This window comes from Notolepis coatsorum, assembly GCF_963971535.1.
Source record: "Notolepis coatsorum genome assembly, chromosome: 3".
NCBI lineage: Eukaryota > Metazoa > Chordata > Actinopteri > Aulopiformes > Paralepididae > Notolepis > Notolepis coatsorum.
Genome location: NC_140167.1, coordinates 112,774,624 through 112,797,917, shown reverse-complemented (window position 1 = coordinate 112,797,917; position 23,294 = coordinate 112,774,624). Strand labels below are relative to the sequence as shown.

The window sequence follows — 23,294 nt, the reverse complement described above, 5'->3', positions numbered from 1 at the left end:
TGAACTGTCCAAGAAAAAAATTTAAAGTAGGACCAGCAGCACATCACCAAACTGGGCGGGACTGCAGAGCTTTGCCATTCAGCATCGTAAAAAAAAGCACACAAATTGACTAATAAATTAACGATCGTCTAACACCAAACCGACGATTCATTGACAGGGGGCACCGATTGATGCTTTCTCGCAACAAGACACATCTAGATGAACCATTCCAAGTCCAGCGTACTCACTGTCGTCATCAGAGTCAAAGCCGAAGAGTGCAGAGCAGGTGTTGAGGGCTTGGTGCTGCTTCAGCTCCTCCGGGCTGTTGAAAGAGGACAGACACTTGCTGCAGCGCTGCCTGGTCTTCAACGGAGAGGCCTCGGGTTCAACCAGCCGAGCAGGCACCTCTTTTTTCCTTTTCGTCCATGAGATATACTTCTTATTTTTCTCAGAAGATGGGAGCTCCTCGTCTGTGGACCTCCTCTTGCGCATGCAGAGCACAGATTCATTCAGGTAGGTGGAGGGAGGCGGCCGCATGAAGAGAGCAATGGCCGTGGGCTTGTAGGGGGGATCATCGGGTTTGAAGGTCTTATGCTCAGTGATATGTGGCACCCCCACGGGTGGCGTGATGCCCTCCATAAAGATGGAAATATTGTCAACTTCTTTGATGTTCAAGTGGTTCTTTGGAGCTTTCTGTTCTGGCGCTACAGTGTGGGAGGCGGACTTCTCTCCCTGGTCTCGCTTCCCTTTCTCGTGTCCGTTGATAAGTGACTGGTTTAAGTCCCTGGGCTCGGAACTCACCACTCCCTCTGGGGCAGCGTCTGATTTAGAGGGGTCCTGACCACTGATGTCTGAGACAACTGTGCCTTCCGCCTGAACATCAACTCTGTCCATCTCCTTGGCTGGATCCTCGGGTTCAGAGGGCCCCCAATGCTGGGTTATGGGACTCTCCTTCTGCTCCTCGCTACCCGGTAGCCACATGTCCTTGATCTTCATCCTCCAGGGAGCCTCAGCGTTCTGCTGCTTGTCTTTGCCGTCTCTCTTTGGCGTTTGGGTGTAGTGTCTCCATTCGTGGTCGTATAGAGCCGAGAGGCATGAGAAGACCTGTCTGCAGTCCGGGTAGGGGCACTGGGGCTTGAAGGGCTGGTGGGTCTTCATGTGGTTCTTCAGCTCAACGTGGGTCAGGAGACGCTCGCTGCACTCCAGGTGTTGGCATAAGTGTCGGAGGGAAGCATCATGGAGCTTAATGTGGTCCTTGTAGTGTTGGAGGTACTGCATCTGTCTGTGGTGGGAGGAGGAAGATACAGCACCAATTTAATTCTGTGCAGGAAAGACTTATCTTCTATACAACCATAACAACCTTTTTTATAGATCCATATAATTACTAGGGATGCACCGAAATGGGAAATTATTGGCCGAAACAGATACCGAAAATAGGAAACAGTTGGGCGAAAACCGAATGCCAAAAGGCGGAAAATGATTAATATAAATATATGTATAATGTATTATTATAAAAAAAATTCCAGCTGCCTGATTATGGCAAAATACATGATTATGGCAAAACTTAACTTAAATAATATTAATAATCACTATTATGGGCCCATAAAACATTTATTCAGCACTTTTGAATGCATACATTAATTCCAGACTGACTGCTGAAAGATTGTACAATTTAAACATCTTCTCTTTGCATAGAACAAAATGTGCATTAAAGTCGAGTGCATTTTCTTTTCTCTGTAGGATAACTACAACAAAGTGCATTCAGAACAAAACCAAGGTGCTTTAAAACTGCATAAAGATCTGCATAAAGACACACACACGAGAGGGAAAATAGCTTATAGCAGACTTAATGATGTTACTCTAGTGGTTACCGAGTCATAATTCACTGCGTTCTAGCCTACATGGAAGGACTGTTGTATTTACTACATCTCCCGTGACTCTTAGCGGGGGATGACGTAGCTTAACACTTTAATTCAATGATAGCGCTGTGAACGCAATAACGCATAATCTCTGTCTTAAATTATGGCTATGTGTCTAATCTGCCCGTCGTTTATCAACGACTTGTTTGCAGTCAACATTGTCGAAACAGATTTTGTTTTTATATATAATCGCTTAATTTCCGTTTTATAGCATTTTGAAAAGCCCTTGTTTTCAAGGAAAATATAAAGATTCCGTGATAAACGGCATTTACTGGAATATTCTGGCATACACAAAAACGTTGTAATTTTTCAGCCTATTTTTTTTATCGTTTTCAAATAAACGCTAGATTATCGATAGTATATGTCTACTTATGCATGCTATAGAAGCGATCTGAAATATCGATTCTCTCATTTCCTGATCGCACACAGACACACACGCATAGGGCAAACGCTGATATATAGGTGAAAATAGCTCCGATTATCCTAAGACTGATAAAATAAATTCCTTACCTCAGATCAGATGTTATCCAAAAAGATTATTCCAATTCCTGATCGCCATTCCAAATATCGATCGCGTTTATTGATTCAGCGTTGGGTACTGTAAATACATAATCCACGCGTTTTCCGGGCCGGCGATCACAATGGATTCTTCAGTTGGCTTGACGGAAAAGTAAAATGAGGAAACTGCCCCCCCCCCCCCCCCCTTCATCAGTCTAAAGTAATGGGGTGCAGTTACACAGGGATAGACGATAGGGGGCGGTATCTTCCCAATTGAGCTCAGAGAGAGTCTGCAACACTAACCTGAGGCTCGGTTGATGAAATATGAATTCAAATCGCCAATAAAAAAAACACGTGGCTGGCATTCAAAGTGTTAAGCGAGACAGGTGAAAGGAATGGAAGCGCTGTTAGCTAGCTTAACGCTAACGTTAGTTAAAAAGGTTTTTAACCGCGACGGGCATATAGTAATGGCGAGGATATAAAGCATGTTAAAGACGCATTTATTGGATGCGTTGCTCGCAGAGTTTACATAGAAACAGCGCAAGTCCCAAGAGGAGTTGTCGCAGGCTGTAGAATGCAGGAAGAGCTGCCAAGCTGCTCACGTTACACATTGCGCATGCAATGTAGCCACGTTTTGATTACGTCATCACAACAACACGTTATTTGACATTCAGTGATATATTTTCGGTGCTAAAACCCTTTCGGCCGAAAGCCGAAAGTGCCCTTTTCAAACCATTTTCGGCAGATAATTTAAGTATTTAAAGTATTTTGTATTTATATAGTTGATATGTTTGTCTGAAAGTAACTTGTGCCATCAGTCCCCAAGCAGAAAACACACCCTGAAATTCTGAACTTTCAAATTTCTCATATCAATAGTGTCGTCAGATGGGTGTTAAAAGCCGTTAAGCCTGTAGGTCCCCCAATTGGGGGACCCTGCTTTTCTTTATCATAAATCGATCAATAGAGACCGTATTAGATTCCCAATTATCATATCATGGGGTATCATTGGAAAGCAACACTCATTGGCTACAACCCTTCCAATTTTTTTTGAGATCGCCAAATGATTGACGGAGCTAGAGCCCCCGGAGGTCGGGGGTGGTAATGTGTACTTTGGCGCACGCCTCACATATCGGCATGTAACTCGAGAACCGCTGAACGGATTTTGTCACATGAAAGGGCAATTGACAGGCAACAAATAGGGCTATAATTCTATCTATATATTGTATTAAAAGAAATGCACACCCGAGCCGCTAGAGGTCAGCAAAGTGGTGCGTCGCGAATCGTCCTCATGAGAGCCCTTTTCTCGCCAATGACGTGTTACCACGTCATTCCTCGCCATGCGTAATCTGCCAATGACGTTTTACAGCGTCTTTGAGATCAATATTTCAAATTTCTGTCATGGAATTTTGTATTTATATAGTTGATATGTTTGTCTGAAAGTAACTTGTGCCATCAGTCCCCAAGCAGAAAACACACCCTGAAATTCTTAACTTTCAAATTTCTCATATCAATAGTGTCGTCAGATGGGTGTTAAAAGCCGTTAAGCCTGTAGGTCCCCCAATTGGGGGACCCTGCTTTTCTTTATCATAAATCGATCAATAGAGACCGTATTAGATTCCCAATTATCATATCATGGGGTATCATTGGAAAGCAACACTCATTGGCTACAACCCTTCCAATTTTTTTTGAGATCGCCAAATGATTGACGGAGCTAGAGCCCCCGGAGGTCGGGGGTGGTAATGTGTACTTTGGCGCACGCCTCACATATCGGCATGTAACTCGAGAACCGCTGAACGGATTTTGTCACATGAAAGGGCAATTGACAGGCAACAAATAGGGCTATAATTCTATCTATATATTTTTTTCGTTTTACAGCGTCTTTGAGATCAATATTTCAAATTTCTGTCATGGTATTCATATTTCACCCACGGATCCTTGACTGGTGCTGTAGATCTCCGCTCAACTCTCCAACGCTTCAATACCGCCATCTGGTGGCCGATCGGCGAGTTGCAACCGGATGTTGATAATTGTGACGCCGGTGTGTCTCCCTATTCCGTCCGGCCACTCGCGATGCATATCGATCCGTTGCCATAACTCAATAAACAACATGATTGGACGTGTATTAGTAATATACAACCCGGAAATGGTTGACCTAGATCAACATCCCATAATAGCGATCTTTTTGCTCCACGCTCATCACCCAACGCTACGAGGAGACTGGGGTGAGTTTCAGCCTGTTTGTTTACCATTTTCGATACAAACTGCTCTGATCTATATATCACCCATACGACATGAATGATTTAACGTCTGCCACGGAATTATAAATGACCCCCCCCTCCGGTCAACCGCGCATGATGAGTCATAACGTCTGGGATCATGTACAGTTGAAATTTTTAATCTGGCGTCAATCGGTATCAAACTGCATTTGATGATCCAATATATGCATTTATGGCTATAACTCACGTTCTATGAAATACTGCAGAAAACGATAACATATTTATACTCTAGACCGTATTTTTGTATGAATGTGTGAATGAAAAAGTAAAACGTTCCTACATCCTGAACGATAGATAATTGATGTTGAATGGGCCATAGTAATGTCAATTTAGCAATACAATTTAAAAAGTTATAGCCCTGCAAAGAAGGTGAACATCTCCATAGACAAATAGTGCTGGCAGAGAGGCTACAAGGATGAGAATAAGCTCCGGCAGATAAAGGGTTAAGAGGTAATGTTTTTATTTTATTAAAAAAAATTGCCAAGAGTAAAGACCATAACCCTATCAAAACAGCAGTCAAAGTGTATATTTTCATTTTTACCAATGTTTTGTAAGATTTACCGAAAATAAGACTTTTATCGGAAAAAAGATAATTATATCTCTTTTATCGTAAAACCGTGAGGAAATGACTAAATCCAGATTTTACCCTGCCATTGGAAAGAGGAGCATTTTCCCTATCCATAGATATATGATTTGGCCATAATAAGGTCAAGTTCAAGGTCAAATATGAATTTATAATTAACACATTGGACGCCAAAAACTAGTATACTCGTTATTGCCCGCAATGCGTTGTGAGTCAGAAACAAGTTAACTCGTTTTTGGGATCAATATTTCATTTTTTCGCCATGGCATTCATAATTCATCCAGCCTCCCTCCGGGACTGCAGCTGGACCCTGTCTGATATTGCAACGCCTCAATACCGCCGCCTGATGGATGTCGGGCGAGTTACACTCCAAGCCAAACCGGAAGTGGCGCTCGGTGCATTGAGGAAATTCCTCCGGCAGTAATATCTTGTAGCGTGGATCTAGATACACACTAGAGTGCATTGGGATCGCTTTCTAAACGCAATAATCAATATGATTTCAGCGTTTATTGAGTCATACAAACAGGAAATGGATCTAGCAGATCGACGTCAAATAATTGGAATATTTTTCCTCCAGTCTCATCGGCGAACGGTAAGAGGAAAGTAACGTTATTTTCAGCCCGATTGTTTATTCATTTCACGGCAATCCATCTGATCAACGTATCAACCCAAAGTAAAATAAGACGCTACTGACGATCAAGGAATTATAAACGACCCCCCCTCCCCTTTCCTTCACGCATGATGAAGCATAATGTATACCGATCATATACATTTGAATTTTTTAATATAGCGTGTATAGGAAAGAAACGCCAATCGATAATCTATCATATGCGTCAGGGCCTATAACTCGCGTTTTAGGAATTACTGCAGAAAACCTTAAAAACATACTTATATTCACGACGGTATTAACACGGCAATGTATGAATGAAAAAATATAACTGTAACTGAGGGGTACAATTCCCTGACTGTATTACTAGATATGATACTTACTACCACTACCTTTGTACTTTATATTCGGCCACCCAGTACTCGGCATAAATATATTATGATAAACACTCTCACGTAGATGAAACGGATCCAACACAAATGTACGAAGTATGTATTTAATAATAATTAATACATAGCAAAAGGTATGTAGAGCAATCACTTAATTACATTTATGATTTGAAATAGGATGCACTTTTATGGCAAATGAGTATTCGTTGGTATATCAATAGAGAACGTCCAATCTCTGGTGGCGCAGGCGGTAAATATACAACCTGGAATATTTAAGGAATAATAGCAATGATACTTTAATGATTATAGAACTGGATACACTAGGGGGGAATTCCGGTCGCTTGTAAGACAACTGGAGAAGGGGGGGGGGGGGGGGGGGTAGAGTCTGGCTGCCTCGTCCGGCTAAGGGTATCCTGGGTGAACCCACAGTAGTGCAGTTCAATGCGCCAGCGATCCTTGGACCACAGATGAAAGCAGCTGGACTCTCTGTGGGCCGGCTCTCTCCGGTCCACGGAGGAGAGACGTGAAGCGACCTCGTCTTGCAGAGCGCCTCCTCACCTTGCGTCCTCTCCAAGGGGGGGGGTTCCAACACACGGCAGTGTCGGGGGTCTTTATCCATGGAATAATCACTGTACACAAAGCATAATCCGTGCCTGGGAAGGCGGGCTGTCGTCGGTAGAATAATCCGGTATGCAGGTCCACTCGCTCGTCGGCTCTGGGGCTCCTCGGGTGCAGCCTCACATGGGGTCGGCCACCCTGGATAAGCAGCCAGTTCTCTGCCCGAAACGATGGGGTACTGACTACGATAGTATTCTCACCGCACGAAGCACTACATATGAATAGACTATTATTAGCTTAATAGACTACGTCCAACTCGACGATATAGTGCCAAATATGACTATTCAAATATTAATATACACGATGTCTCAATACCGATGGTAGGCCGAACTTGGCCTTACTCCCACACGTGGCGTCGCGGGGAGGCTTTACGTCTGTCACTCTATTGGAGGGTAAGAAACTGGACTAAAAAGTCCTACTTTAGTAGCGCAGTATATATACGCACTATGAACAAATAGTACCGTTAGTGGTGCGGTAGCCAGATTCCTACGCGGAACTAGGACTTGTTCGTACATGTTGAGCGGTACGTTTGAACTGGGTCTGGGGGGTATGGCAGCCTGGCACCAAGGTCTCGACCAATAGTAGAATGGAGACTATTATGGGATGTTCAGTAGGCTAGAATGGATATTCAATGCATATTGTACAAGGAATATAAAAGGGATATCAAGGAATATTAGAGAATATACAAATACAATTAAATATATATATATAATAAATATATATATTCGGTTTAATCTGGCCCTTCACAACAGCCACCCCCTGATTGGTCCCAGACCTAATCAGTTAAGCAGAGACAGATTAATCGCGTTGTCTATTTACACATAAGGGTTTGCTGTAGGGTCAGTCAACTTCACAAAGTCATAGGGTTATAGGGTCATGGTCATCATCGATTGTGTCTGGGAGTCGGGGCAGTTCTATGAGCCTCGCCACGGGACGGGTGTAAGTGCGACCCTGGACAAGCACTTCAGCTGCTCGGACCTTGCCGTCGGCACCGGTGATCACTTTGCTTACGCGGCCGGCCGGCCACATAGCTCTGGGCAGTGATTGATCAATAATCATGACGACTGTTCCTTCTGTCAAATTGTCTCTCTCCTTTACCCACTTCTGGCGGGTCTGTAGAGACGGTAGGTAGTGCAGTAGGAATGTCCTTTGTTGTGCACTCTCTATGGTAGTGCAATCATCTATGTTGGGGTCTGCGGAGATAACAGTGCTCAATCCACAGAACACAGGCTTCTTATTCTCAGCCTCCTCCTGACTGGCTTCCCTCGGGATAGGCGTGGGCCACTCTCCTTCCGGGAGCTTTAGGAACAAATGCCCTTTAAGAACGGAAAGAAAGACATTCGCTCTAAATATGACATTTACGCCATTCACCTCCTCGAGACAGGGACCAAGAGAGTCCCGGTCAACGGCGTGTTGAGATACGCCACGCCACTCCTGCGGCGAGAAGGAATGCCTACTTTCCACGCCAAGACAGACGCCACAGAACGGTACCTGCTGAACACGGAGCGGCACTTAGCCAAGAACCCCGCCCAAGAGAGTGTATATCGCGCTGAGATTGAGAAGCTCATCACAGCGGGACACGTCACAAAGATGGACATTAAAGAGGCTGACCAGACCACCAGGGACTGCACTCTGATGGACAGGTCGTCCAGTGCTCGATTGTCTATTGCTGGGGGTAAGCGGTCGATGTGTCGGATCTCCTGGATCACGTAATCCCATATGCGCCCATACCTCTGGTCCAATGCTACCAGCGCTGCTGTGTATGGGGTGGTGGAAGTTGCGTAGGCGAGCGCTATATTATGTGCGCGGGGTACCTTTAAGTGCTTCAGTAGGATGGCGTATTTATGGCGTTCATCCAATACATCCACCAACATGGTCTCCAGACACATGCGGAGTTCTGTATACTGGGCCCGGTTCTCTTGGGTGAAGTCGGGTACCATAGGCGTGCCAATGTATGACGCTGACTGTGGATACATCGGCGAGCGTTGGGGGAGAGGCCTCCTAGGCGAGTCTCCTCCCGCTCCTTGGTATGGGCTGGTACCGGCAGTGTACCATGGCCCGCTTGTCCAGGTGCTGTTCCTCGGTGCGGGTCGTGCGTCGTGCTCACCCGTGTATAGAGTCGGGGGTCTGTAGCGCAGCTCCGCGGGAGTATAGCCTGGGCTGTACCGGACCTCCTGGTCCGGTAGAGTACTGTGCTGTCGTCGGGCGTGGTTCTCCTCCTCTTCGTCTTCAGTTAGGTCATCCAGTGCTTGTAGTCTCTGGTTTAGCCTCTCCACAGGATATGCTGCTCCTTCCCGGTTGCTAGGTCTCGCTTGGACCGGTGGGGGGAGGTGGTCTGTGGGGGGTATAGACCTCGTCTGTTGGTCAAGTTCAGGGTTGTTTACTCGGCTAGGGGATGCCGCCCTGGAGGTGTGTCTAGACGAGTTCCTGGAGCCTCTGGCGGAGGGAGAGGGTGTTGTCCGTCTGATCAGCTGTTCTATTAGTTGCGCTTGCTGTCTGTCGCGCTCTGCGTCCCGTAGAGCACCAGCAGCTGCTCGCTGGCTGTCTGCTCGGTCTCGGGCCACATTCTCTTCCCTCTGAATGCGTCTTATTTCTAGACGTATATGCTCTTCTTCGCTCCGCTGCTGGATCTGCAGTCGGTCGCGTTCAGCAGCGGCGTTCAGGCTGATGAGGAAGGCCTGCTGTAGGGTCCTCTCTGCCTCGCTGGGAGAAGGCGGTTGTATAGGGGAGCCTTCCCTCGGGGTACTCCTTGCGGAGCCTTGGAGCTCTATCTCCACGGTGCTCTCCCAGTCTTCTTCCGTGCCGAGTTCTCTCTCGGTAGCGTTGTATTCCTCCCGGGACTCATCGGGGACTACTTCTTCAGTACTGGCGGGGTGTGAAGTCATGTCTGGTTCCCACTGGTCCCCACCGTGAACTTGGTCAGTTACATTAGAACCCGTAGGGGCCTCTATGGTCGGGGTAGTCTGGGCGTTGGGGTTAGACATTTTTTTTTTTTTTTACTTTCTAGTTTTACCGCGTTTACTGTTAGTAGAAGACTAGGTTGTTGACTGACAGCGTAAGCCTCTAAGTACTGAGGGAGCCGTCGTTCGCGCTGCGGGCGTTGGTTAGGAGGATCGTTTCGTGGAGTGTTCATCATAGGCCATTTCAATATTAATAACACTATATTAATATTACACTAATTACCATCCGGCTCGAAGGACCAATTGTAACTGAGGGGTACAATTCCCTGACTGTATTACTAGATACTTACTACCACTACCTTTGTACTTTATATTCGGCCACCCAGTACTCGGCATAAATATATTATGATAAACACTCTCACGTAGATGAAACGGATCCAACACAAATGTACGAAGTCGAAGTATGTATTTAATAATAATTAATACATAGCAAAAGGTATGTAGAGCAATCACTTAATTACATTTATGATTTGAAATAGGATGCACTTTTATGGCAAATGAGTATTCGTTGGTATATCAATAGAGAACGTCCAATCTCTGGTGGCGCAGGCGGTAAATATACAACCTGGAATATTTAAGGAATAATAGCAATGATACTTTAATGATTATAGAACTGGATACACTAGGGGGGAATTCCGGTCGCTTGTAAGACAACTGGAGAAGGGGGGGGGGGGGGGGTAGAGTCTGGCTGCCTCGTCCGGCTAAGGGTATCCTGGGTGAACCCACAGTAGTGCAGTTCAATGCGCCAGCGATCCTTGGACCACAGATGAAAGCAGCTGGACTCTCTGTGGGCCGGCTCTCTCCGGTCCACGGAGGAGAGACGTGAAGCGACCTCGTCTTGCAGAGCGCCTCCTCACCTTGCGTCCTCTCCAAGGGGGGGGGTTCCAACACACGGCAGTGTCGGGGGTCTTTATCCATGGAATAATCACTGTACACAAAGCATAATCCGTGCCTGGGAAGGCGGGCTGTCGTCGGTAGAATAATCCGGTATGCAGGTCCACTCGCTCGTCGGCTCTGGGGCTCCTCGGGTGCAGCCTCACATGGGGTCGGCCACCCTGGATAAGCAGCCAGTTCTCTGCCCGAAACGATGGGGTACTGACTACGATAGTATTCTCACCACACGAAGCACTACATATGAATAGACTATTATTAGCTTAATAGACTACGTCCAACTCGACGATATAGTGCCAAATATGACTATTCAAATATTAATATACACGATGTCTCAATACCGATGGTAGGCCGAACTTGGCCTTACTCCCACACGTGGCGTCGCGGGGAGGCTTTACGTCTGTCACTCTATTGGAGGGTAAGAAACTGGACTAAAAAGGAAGTCCTACTTTAGTAGCGCAGTATATATACGCACTATGAACAAATAGTACCGTTAGTGGTGCGGTAGCCAGATTCCTACGCGGAACTAGGACTTGTTCGTACATGTTGAGCGGTACGTTTGAACTGGGTCTGGGGGGTATGGCAGCCTGGCACCAAGGTCTCGACCAATAGTAGAATGGAGACTATTATGGGATGTTCAGTAGGCTAGAATGGATATTCAATGCATATTGTACAAGGAATATACAAGGGATATCAAGGAATATTAGAGAATATACAAATACAATTAAATATATATATATAATAAATATATATATTCGGTTTAATCTGGCCCTTCACAACAATAACGTTCCCACATCCGGAACGATAGATACCCGATGTTGAATGGGCCATAGTAATGTCAATATAGCTATAATATTGAAAAAGTTATAGCCCTGCAAAGAAGGTAAACATCTCCATAGGGTTACAGCACTGGCAGACTGGGCCCAAGGATGGGTACAATGCATGGGGGACAATGTGTTAAATCGATTATCATTTATTACTGTATCTACAAATCCTTCTGTTTAATCATCTTCCCTTTATTCATCTGCTTAGATTTTTTGTACACTTGATCTCAATAAGGTGGTGAATGAGCTCAGTGAGCAAGCTCGGTTCGCGCACAATTGTAACAGTGTTATTCAACGGCACAGATGCAAAAAAATATCATTTATATTCTCCTTTTTTTCATTACAATTTACTCAAGCCTAGTAACAGACACAATATTTCTGACACTGGGAATACATACCCCAGGTCCCTAGATGTTCCTAGATACCAAGAACATGCTAATTGACATTGTAGAAGTGGAGCAATCTTCCATTTACTTAGGCATGTACCTTTAGGCGAAAATTATGAAAATAGGGCTACAGCTTAAGGGGAGGAAACTAACTTTTTGGCTTACCAGCCAACTGGCGAGTATCTGATTTTTTTACCAGCCAAACAGATTTTTTACCAGACAAAAAAAATCGCTAATTGTGATAATTACTTCTTTGTATGTCAAGCCACGTCAATGTTGTGTATGCATCTGGGTAGGCACACTGTGCCTTTAAGACAGCACGGTGGTCTTACGACAGTGCTGTGAAGTACCGTCAAGTGTTGTGGTAACGTCAGTTGGGTTGGTGTGCTGTTGTGCACAGTGCACTGGTTGAGCTAGCCCCTTTCGTGACTGCGATGTGCAAGCCAGGGGCTTTTGAGCATGAAATAAAATGTCTAACCTTACGTCGTAGTCCGGTGCTTTTTTGGAAACATTATAGTCATAACAGATGCACCTAGCTGGCTGCTTTGAGCACACGGGTCTAACGTTAGCTAGCAAGCAGCTATAGCTAAACGCTAACTAGAAGCTAACCACTGTATACAGTTCCAGTAGACTAACATTACTCCTCTGTGATTTAAATGTGTCCTTTAATGTGTCCTTAGTAACTTATACTCGAGGGTTGTACTAGGGTTGGATGCAGTTCCCCGTTGGTCAGTCTGTCTGTTTTCCATCTTCTGCTGTGTTTAACGTTATCTGTTTGCGAGTGCTCCTGATGGCTAGCCTAGTACCGCGGGACTTTTATTATTATATGTCCGCGGGTTGGCCAGTACTGCGCAAACGTTTATTAAACATTATATGTCCGCGGGTGGTCTTGTGCAGTGCTCTCGTGGCACTGTCAACTAAAGCGAACACTCAGAAGACGCGCACCGTTTGCCAGTGCAGTGATTGCAGAATGTTTTATTTTTTTGTATACTCTCCAGCAGGGGAGGAAACTAACTTTTGGCTTACCAGCCAACTGGCGGGTATCTGATTTTTTTTACCAGCCAAACGTAAAAAATACTAGCATTTGGCCAGTAAAGTGGCCTAATTTCCTCCCGCTTAACACTTTAATCGCCGGGGTTAAATTCATAATTTACCATCCCTCGCCAGCCCTATTTAGCATGGAGAAGTTCCCCTTCTTTGCAGGGCTATAACCTTTTTAATTCTATTGCTAAATTGCCATTATTATGGCCCATTCAATGTCCTATATGTATTGTTCAGGGTGTAGCAACGTTAAACTTTTTCATTCATATATTCATACTAAAATATGGTCTAAAGTATAAGTATGTTTTTATCGTTTTCTGCAGCTTTCTTCAGAACGTGATTTATAGCTCTAAATGCATTATATTGATGATCAAATACAGTTTGGTAGGAATCTGTGCGAGATAAAAAATGTCAACTGGATGTGCTTCTAGAAGTTTCTACGTATCATCTGATGATGACCGGATGGGCGGGGGATCGTTTATAATTCCGTGGGCAGCGTTAGATGATTCATCCAGAGTGGGTCATATGTTCATCAGATCAGTTAGTATAGAAGACGTTAGAAAATAATGTTGAAACTCACCGTGGCTTCCTCGCGCCGCTGGCAGATGAGCGTGGAACAGAATTTCTTCTATTATGGGATGTAGAAATGCCCGATCCATTTCCAGGTTGTATAATATTATATACGTCCAAATCATGTTTTTTCGAGTTATTTGCACCGATCGATGTTCACTGTATCAAGACGGAGTCTCTCTAACGATAGCGAGTGCCCGGACCACATATGGATGAGCACTACCGGTTCAAAGGTTAATTTCCGGTTGGCGATCTGCCGATCTGCCACCAGATGGCGCTCTTGAACCGCTAGAGAGTTCAGTGGAGCTTTGCAGTGTGTCTCAGGGCTCCGGAAAGGAAATATTATTTCGATGACAGATTTTTGAAATATTGACATCAAAGACGAGTTGCGGCGTCTTCGGCAGAATGAGCATGGCTAGGAAAAACGAGTTCCGGCGTTTTCGGCGATTAAAGTGTTAACAGGTTAAAACGGTCAATTAATGTGATTACTGCTTTGAAGGCTCAATCTGTGATGTTTTGACAGATTTTTATTTCATGTTAAATTGCACTGATTCAGACTGAGTTCTTTCCTTCTATACTCAATCAATTGAACAAATTGGATGTGGTTTCGTTATTTATTTGACTTATAAATGGAAAACAGTTGCAATTATTAGACGTTTTGTGAAAGCAAGGATGACAGAAGCCTTCCGCATCCTATATTATGAGTGCACTGCACACTTTCTTTGGAGGGTTAATTCCTTTAACTACATTTTGATATGCCTTCAAATAGGGATGCCCCGATCGATCGGCTACCGATCGGTATCGGCCGATAATCAGTCTAAATATGCCATCGGTGATCGGTGATAATGCTTTATTTTCGCCGATCCGTCAAAACCGATCGAAAAACATGATCCAATTCTGAGCGGAGATCTCACTCGCTGAGTTCTGTCTCAGACACACGGAGAGAGCTGCGGCGTCTGCTCCTCCTCCTCCTCCTCTTCCAGCCCCTCCCGCACCGTGTGTAAACACTAGTCTAGTCTAGTCTAGTGAGACACTGGGACCTCCGTGAGCTAACGTTAGCTACCGTTACAAAATGACCCAGTCAACTATTCACTTTTAGTTTAATACATGATGAGGCATTGTCTAACGGTATCTAGCCGGCTAGCTACTGATAGCTCCTGATATCAACAAATGCTCCAGCAATAGTCTAGTACTAGTGTATGATACGTCCGTTAGCTCACATTAGCTCACTGTTCAAAACGAAATGTCCCATTCAACTAAATAGTTCACTGAGGCATTGTCTTAACGTTATCTAGCCGGCTAGCAGTAGCTACAGATAGCTCCTGATATCAATGTCTTATAACTAGAGCTGGGCCGTTAAAGTGCTGCGTTAACGCTATACTAGTATCGCGCGATAATATAATTAACGCATTAACCTAAAAAAAAATTAAAAATAAAAAAAAATTACATTTTTTTTTTTAATTTTTTCTTTTTTTTTACATTTATTTACCCAGGGTAGGTTCGCTGAGCACAGATGCTCTTTTTCAGGAATGCCCTGCTTCACATTCACACAGTTCCATTCACACCTGGGAGCTGCCCAGTACAACCACAGTTGACACCATTGGCCACTGAGCAACTCCACTGGAGCAGTTGATTCAAGCCATGTCACATAGTTCAAGTTTGAAATGATTCTTTCTGTTTTGCTGCTGAGAGTGTGCTAGATACTGTACTGTACTGGTAATATTATTTATTTGTGTTAACTTCTGAATAAAACAACTTATTAAACACAAGTACATCTTATTGAACATTATTTTGATATTTCATTACCAATTATCATAGCAAAACAGCTTTTTCAAACAGTCTGTAATGCAATTTGGAAACGGGAGATGGGCTCATGGTGTAATGGGCCACCTGGCCTGAGAAACATAAGGAGGAAAGAAAAAGTAAGGACTTACTTCTGGTCATTATTTGGGTAGAACACACATATTTTGAATGCCTTCGGCAGGTTTTTTTTATTTTATTTTTTTGCCATTTTAATCTAGATTAATCTAGATTAAATCCAGGATTGCAGATAGATTAATCTAGATTAAAAAAATTAATCTATGCCCACCTCTACTTATAACAGTGATTCGATGCGTATTCGAGCCCCGGCTTGCATGCAGTCACAAAGGGGGCTAGCTGAGGGAGTAGGGTATATCTGCAGAGCGGCAGAAATACCCTGCTGAGGGCATGCTGAATGTGATTTGACCAAAGCAGAGTATACACACAGACAGTGGAGATAGCGAGCATTTTGACTTGTTGCATGGTGGCGATGTCTCGCAGATAATACAACTACAAGTATAATTATATAATATATTTTATAAAATACTTTTTTTTATAAAAAATATATATATATTTCTTTAATCAAAAACGATCGATATCGGATCGGTATCGGCCGATATGGCTCAAGACGATCGGTGATCGGTATCGGTGGCAAAAAACGTGATCGGGGCATCCCTACCTTCAAATGCCCATTGTAGAGATAGTCAAGTATCAAGTTAAGTCAATCAGCTAGAGAATGAAAACATGTCTCCATTCCTCAATGTTTAAATTTTTTGCCGCCATCTATTTGTTTATAATGTGATTTGGATCCAAATTGGGTCTTTAGAACTTTCAATTCAAAAGGTCTCTCAGGCTCTTTGGTTTGGGACCGCAAAAAATATCTGTTGGCGACCCCCCTGCATAGTTAAGCATACTGAATAGTGAACTTTGACACCAATTAATGATTTGTATGCAATTCTGGTCAGGTTATTTAAAGCTGCATTGGCTAGTTTTGAGAAGAGCCCTCGACAATAACTAGTCACAAATACTTGAATATTGTTTATAATTTGGACAGAAATCCAAAATATAACCCTTTGAAACAAAGTGAAGCAATATTGCTCTTAGATGATGAGGCCAAACAGATCCTTTCTAGCTCCAGGGCTCCAGTTAACTTATTTATAATAAACATTCACTTTATTTTCACTTTTCAGAGGTAAGTTTCCCCCCCCCAGAAAACGACCAGGTGCAGCTTGAACTTGCTTAATGATTGTAGAGCTTTTTTAGACTTCCAATACCCAGTAAATAGAAAAAAGCATCTAAAGCAAACATTATAAAAGATTATGTATTTGTATATCTTTCCATGACCCCCCCCCAAAATGATCTTGCAAGCCCCTTGGGGGTCCATCTACCAGGTTGAGAACCACTGGCATAGCTGATCAGTGAGGCCTAATAATATGACACTGGATGCAGTTGATGTATCTTACCTGAAGCAGAGGGGGCACTTCCGCTTGGCCAGAAAGAATGCCTTCTCAACCATGTGCTCCTCGTTAATGTGGCACTTGAAGGCGTGCTTCATCACTGTGCTGCTCATCCTCATGAACACTTTATCGCAGGTCGCTGAAGGGCACAGGTAGAAGATGAGATCTTCCACACACCCGTTTTCTCCTGCTCCATTCTCCTCCTCCCCTTCCGTCACATCTCGTTTCTCCTTCCCCTCCTCTCCTCCCCTGCCTTCCACCAATGGGAGATCCTGCGCCTCCTTCCCCTCCTCTCCTCCCTTCCCTTGCGCCAATGGTAGATCCTGCGCCTCCTTCCCCTCCTCTCCCTCCCCTTCCGCCAATGGGAGATCCTGCGCCTCCTTCCCCTCCTCTCCCTCCCCTTCCGCCAATGGGAGATCCTGCGCCTCCTTCCCCTCATCTCCCTCCCCTTCCGCCAATGGGAGATCCTGCGCCTCCTTCCCCTCCTCTCCTCCCTCCCCTTCCACCAATGGTAGATCCTGCGCCTCCCTCCCCTCCTCTCCTCCCTCCCCTTCCGCCAATGGTAGATCCTGCGCCTCCTTCCCTCCCTCCCCTTCAGCCAATGGTAGATCCTGCGCCTCCTTCCCTCCCTCCCCTTCAGCCAATGGTAGATCCTGCGCCTCCTTCCCTCCCTCCCCTTCAGCCAATGGTAGATCCTGCGTCTCCTTGCCCTCCTCTCCTCCCCCAACTTCTGCCAACGGTACATCTCGATCCACCTTCCCCGCTTCTCCGCATCCTCTCACAGGTACACCCTTCACGATCACCACGTCCTCTTGGATGATCACCTGCTCATCTTCAAAATTCAACATCCCGTGCTTTTTGTGGAGGAAAGCAGTCTTTTTGATGAGCATGCGGAGGTTCCTGATGATCCTGCCCTCCCTACTAAGTTCGGGTTTGGGCGGCTTGGGTTTGGGTTTGGGCTTCTGTTCAAGGGTCTGCACGTGGGTGTTGGAGGGCTGGTTCTCATCCTGACCCGGGCTTTCGTTCTCCGACACTTCCCCCATTCCGTTGACAACTGGAGTTGCCTCCGCTTTAGTCACCAGTGCGTCCAACTTTCGCCCGCTCGGCTTGTTTTTGCACATCTCCTCAATGTGCTGTAAGACGTGCGTTTTGGCAAAGGACTGTTGTTTGAAGCGCTTCCCACAGAGTATACACCGTGGTCTTTTCTTCTTTTTCAGGTGGGAAAGGACATGCCTCAACACATTTAAGCCTTTGAAGTCCTTCTTGCAGATGGTGCAGTGGTGCGTCAGGTGGCCGTAACGCTGGGCACGGAGCATCCGCTCCCTCCACGACGTCTTGCCTTTCACCTGTGGAAGCAGACACACTTGTTACCAACGGAGATGAGCCCAATGAATAGACCTTTTCTGTGGAATTGTGTTGCTAAGGAACAAGCATAAGCATTAACATTAGCTACCAAACACTGGAGCTGCTATGTTACAGCTAACGGTAGCTAGCTCTCACTTTTGCTAGCTGATGGTAGGGATAACCATAGACATAAAGGCTAGATGACTCACCCGCACTGCTGGCTAATGGAGACAGACGTTGCCACATGGTGGCCATCTTGCCACAGGCAGCACACCCACTCATAACATGAATGTCTATGGTGCATGTACTATTGAAATAACCATAGCTTGCTAAACAACGGTTTGGTTTGTTATAAACGTCAGAGATGTAGTTATTATACTGCATACTTATAACTTTCATATGAAAATAATTTCAACATGTCCAAGCATTCTGAATCATAGCCACGTTAATAACTTTTGTAATAAACCAAACCGTTTGTAAATTGGTTGAAAATTGAGCAAGCTATGGTTATTTCAATAGCACATGCACCGTAGACATTCATGTTATGAGTGGGCCTGTGACAAGAAGATGGCCGCCGGTGAACTACGCTGAAGACTCCGCCTTGCACCATCTAGTTATATATTATATCCATGGCAATAACACTATCTAACAACAAAAGAAGATGCTTGGAATTGTGGGGTAGGTTAAGAGGACTGATCATCATCATAACATGGGGACAGCCATACTTAATACAACTTGGTATTTGATTCAAGAACGGTTACAATAGGTTGCTGTGGCCAGACTCTTAAGAAACGATGGTATTGTCATGGCATAAATCCTTGGCACATACAGCCTAGCCTTTTTATATACAAGAGAAGCTAATACATGGCTGAAAAGGAAGGTAATTCTTCTAAATCTACGAGGACAGAAACTAACTAAAAATGGACTAACCTGAGTGGTCAACCCATCTAATGTCTCCAGTTGCTGCTCTGAGTCACCATTCTGTGCCTTCAATGCCGTGTATTCTGGAAGTTCCTCGCCATCAAGGTCTTTATAGATAAGAGAGTAATTGTGGAAAAATGTTGCTGGACAATCCAAAAACTCTAAGGCTGGGCCGTCAAGCTCAGGGTCAGCTTCAGTAGCAGGGGCAATAGGTCGAAGTTCACTAGGAAGACCTTCAGAAGGCTTGGAATCTGCCTCCGTTTGAGACTCAACTTGGCTTTCTTCACTGAGGCTGCTGCCATCCATCATGCCAGCATGGTTCTCAAGTTTCGTCTCCTCAAGTTCATTCTTCAACTCAAGACCATTCTCCTCATGACTTTCACCCCATTGTTTATCTTCCATATCATCCTCCTCCTCTTCCAGAGACACTTCATTCTCAGGGTAAGAGAGTTCCAGTTTCTGTAAATGTCTCTTACCACGTTTCTTACTCTTAACCTTGGTCTTTGCCTCTTTGACCACCTGCGCCTGCTCCAGCCAAGGAAGCCCCTGCAGCAATTTTTTCTTCTTTCCCTTCCGTTTCAGGATCTTGTTCTTCACCCCTCTAGACAAGTACTCCCTCTGACGGATCGGCGGGAGCTTGGTAGGGGCAGAATATTCCAAAGATGGAGGATTACGTCTGAGCGAGTATTTGGAATTATCTACACGAGTGGACATGAAATTATATTTGATCTCTGGATCATCGCCCAGGTCAGGCTCATCGTCAGATCCAGCTATTATTCTCCTTCTCCTCCTCCACTTTCTCCTCTTCGTGGGAGCATTTTGTGACGGGTCGGTTGCCTCTACTATTTCCCTTTCCTCCGTGCGCACAGGGCCATGGACCTGGGTTTCCAGTCCAGAGCAGGACTGCCATGTGTTTGGATGTAGAGTGCAAAAGTCATTTGTGTGGCTATTTGGTATCAGCTCCTCCTGGTATTCTTCTTCCTCTTCCTCCTTCATCTCACTGAGCACGGCGGCCTTCATGGTGTTGTCGCTGATCATCTCCAGGCAGTGGGTCCTCAGAGTCAGAAGGTTCCAGAACTCGGGGTCAAAACAGAGCCCTTCCTTCAGTGTCTGTGGAACAATGATGGAAAAGAATTACGCATAGTTAATTGCAAATAACCAATTCAAGTGCTCTGTTGTGTCATGTCCTAAAGAACGTACTGTATCTGCTTTTTTCAGGGAGTGAGGATCCACTGAATTTTCTGCAAGTTTGCATCTCATTCTCATTGTTTAGAGTCTAAACAATGAGAAAATAAACGTAGTTATGTATATAACCATAGTTATATGAGTGTAGTGACACTCTGCATCATACTGCAATACTCTTCCATATCAGTATTAGCACTGAATAAATTTTCACATGCAACTTTACATACCTCATCTGTCTGGCCACACCCCCATCCGCTCCTCTACATAAGCAGGGGTGTGGCCATACTATCAGCTCCTTCCCAAGTCTTTCACCACAAAGGCAAGACCATGGGGTCCTCAGTGAGTCCGACGCAGAGCGTCACTACACTACATAACCGTACGTTATATAATATCGTGTAGCTCCACTCTGCGTCATACTGCAATACAGGAGCTGAGCAGAGCTCGACAAATGCACCCGCTGAGGCCCCCCACAACCATCAGAACCGGGGAGGACCCGAGCCCCCGGACCCCCCTAGCGGAGGACGGGAGGGTATCGGATCCGACGAAGAGGAGTCTTTAGCAACTCAACGCACAGAGTGAGCAGACCGTGGGGCTTACCCACGACTACACAAACGCGCAACCCGCATGCCACTAGGGAACGAACGGAAAGGAACAAACCCCCGTTACCACCCCCAATATCACGGGGTCAAGGCCGTAGCAGCGGAGCGCGAAGGAGGACCCAGACCCAGGAAGGGAGAGGCCAATGACGCCGCAGCATCGAGACCCCACCAGGCGGTCACTAGTGACACCACTAGGGCTGCAACGATTAGTCGACATAATCGACGATGTCGATTATAAAAAATCGTCGACGAGAAATTGTTGTCGATTAGTCATTAAAAAAAAGAAAAAAAATTATTTAATTTTTTTTTTTTTTTTTTGCACTACCTATCTTTGTGAGAGTGGCTTCTCAGGGTTCCAGACAACATCATAACATGATGATCCCATAGCAAATTTTGGACATTGAAAACATTGTTCCCCTGCAGGAGATGATGATCAGACTAGACACACAATACATTACACATAGTGATGCACCGATGTGAAAATTGTGGCCGATACCGATAACCGATATTAATATTGCTGTTCTGGCCGATACCGATATTTACCGATGTCGATATCTCTGTATAGAAAACACTTTTTTATGATAATCAAATAAAGAGCTATTTTCCAAAACGCATAATTTTTTTAACTTTTGTAACTTATTTTCAGAAATGACTGATATTTTGAAACTATTTAAGGCCAAAACATGTAAAAAGAAAAAAAAGATAATAAAAAAAAAAAAAAAAATTATAAATATCGGCCCTATCTTGATATCGGACCGATACCGATGTGTAAAAAAAACGGCCATATCGGCCGATATTATATCGGCGGCCGATATATCGTGCATCACTAATTACACACGCACTCCTCTCACTCACACACAGCGATCAGAGTAAGACACACACATACACACTCCTCTCACTCACACACAGCGATCAGAGTAAGACACACACACACACACACTCCTCTCACTCACACACAGCGATCAGAGTAAGACACACACACATTCACACTCCTCTCTCTCACACACAGCGATCAGAGTAAGACACACACACATTCACACTCCTCTCACTCACACACAGCGATCAGAGTAAGACACACACACATACACAAATTACACAGTACACACCTCTCACTCACACAGCGATCAGAGTAAGACACACACACAAATTACACAGTACACACACTCCTCTCACTCACACAGCGATCAGAGTAAGACACACACACATACACACGGACTCCTCTCACACACAGCAAACAAAAGTTATTTAAAGTACACTTCCATTTTAATTTGTATTATTTAATTTATTTATCTTGTTATGAGTGATTGCTGTATTGTTCTTCAAATACATTTTCATTTAAAGTGGCTTAAAGATCCAAATTCAAATGTTTCATGAGTCATTATTTTAATTTGCTATGGGATCATCATGTTATGATGTTGTTGTTTGGTCCTGACAAGAGTCTCAAAGTCTGGGGTGATGGTAGACAAGCAACTCTGAGGTCATGCTCAATGTCCAATCTGTTCCTCTGCTCTGTCTTCAGCTGGACCAGAGCTGAGAAGCCACTTTCACAAAGATATGATAATAAAAAAATAAAAATAAAAAATTGTTGTTTACATTGGTTTTCGATTAATCGACTAATCGAAAAAATTATCGGCAGATTAGTCGACTACCAAATTAGTCATTAGTTGCAGCCCTAGACACCACCCCCCACATCGCCAGCGTATTCGGACAGGGCCCATCCAAGAGCAGGCCCTTCCCCCCTACAGCACGCCGCCTAGCTTACTGCACCTGGTATTCCCAGGCAGTCTCCCATCCAAGTACTAACCAGGCCTGGACCTGCTTAGCTTCCGAGATCGGGCGTCTTCAGGTTGGTATGGCTGTAAGCCCGAAGCACTCAAGAGGCTACACACACAGCAGGAGCAGGCAGCGCACCGGGAAGACGACCCCCAAAAGAGGTCGATCCCTCAATCCAGGCAACAGGCCACTCGACCTGAGCCTGGAGCACTGCGGACTAGACAGGCGCCAAAGGGGTCTGCTGAAACAGCACCCCGGGGCGTATGCTGGCATGTTGTGCACCATGTCACAGCCTCCACAAAAAAAACTCGACTCTCTAGAGGGGCCAAGGCAGAGAAGGCTGACATGCAGGGGAGGAAACTAACTTTTTGGCTTACCAGCCAACTGGCGAGTGTCTGATTTTTTTTACCAGCCAAACAGATTTTTTACCAGCCAAAGAAAATCGCTAATTGTGATAATTACTTCTTTGTATGTCTTCGTCTAAATTGATTTTCAATCATAGTAATAATCACACCGTGTCTCTACTCTTTAAAATATTTATTAGCATAAAACATTAATAACAGTGTCTCTACTCTTCACAATATTAGCATAAAACATAACATGAGAGAGGGATCTATTCTGGACTGGGTTGGGCTGAACTGGGCAGTGAAAGATGCTGGGTTGGACTGGGTTGG

The 23,294-nt window shown here is 44.8% G+C and overlaps 1 protein-coding gene across 1 annotated transcript in view; it reads right to left on the bottom strand.

Annotated features, from left to right (window-relative positions):
• The window catches only part of LOC311225963 (uncharacterized protein), a gene marked incomplete at its 5' end in the record, with an annotated part of 100,832 nt that overhangs the window by 44,269 nt on the left and 33,269 nt on the right, over nt 1–23,294 (bottom strand). Inside the window, 3 exon segments of the mRNA XM_084311349.1 lie at nt 228–1,261; nt 16,805–18,144; nt 19,073–20,173. Of these exon segments, the coding sequence (XP_084167475.1) occupies nt 228–1,261; nt 16,805–18,144; nt 19,073–20,173 (3,475 nt within the window).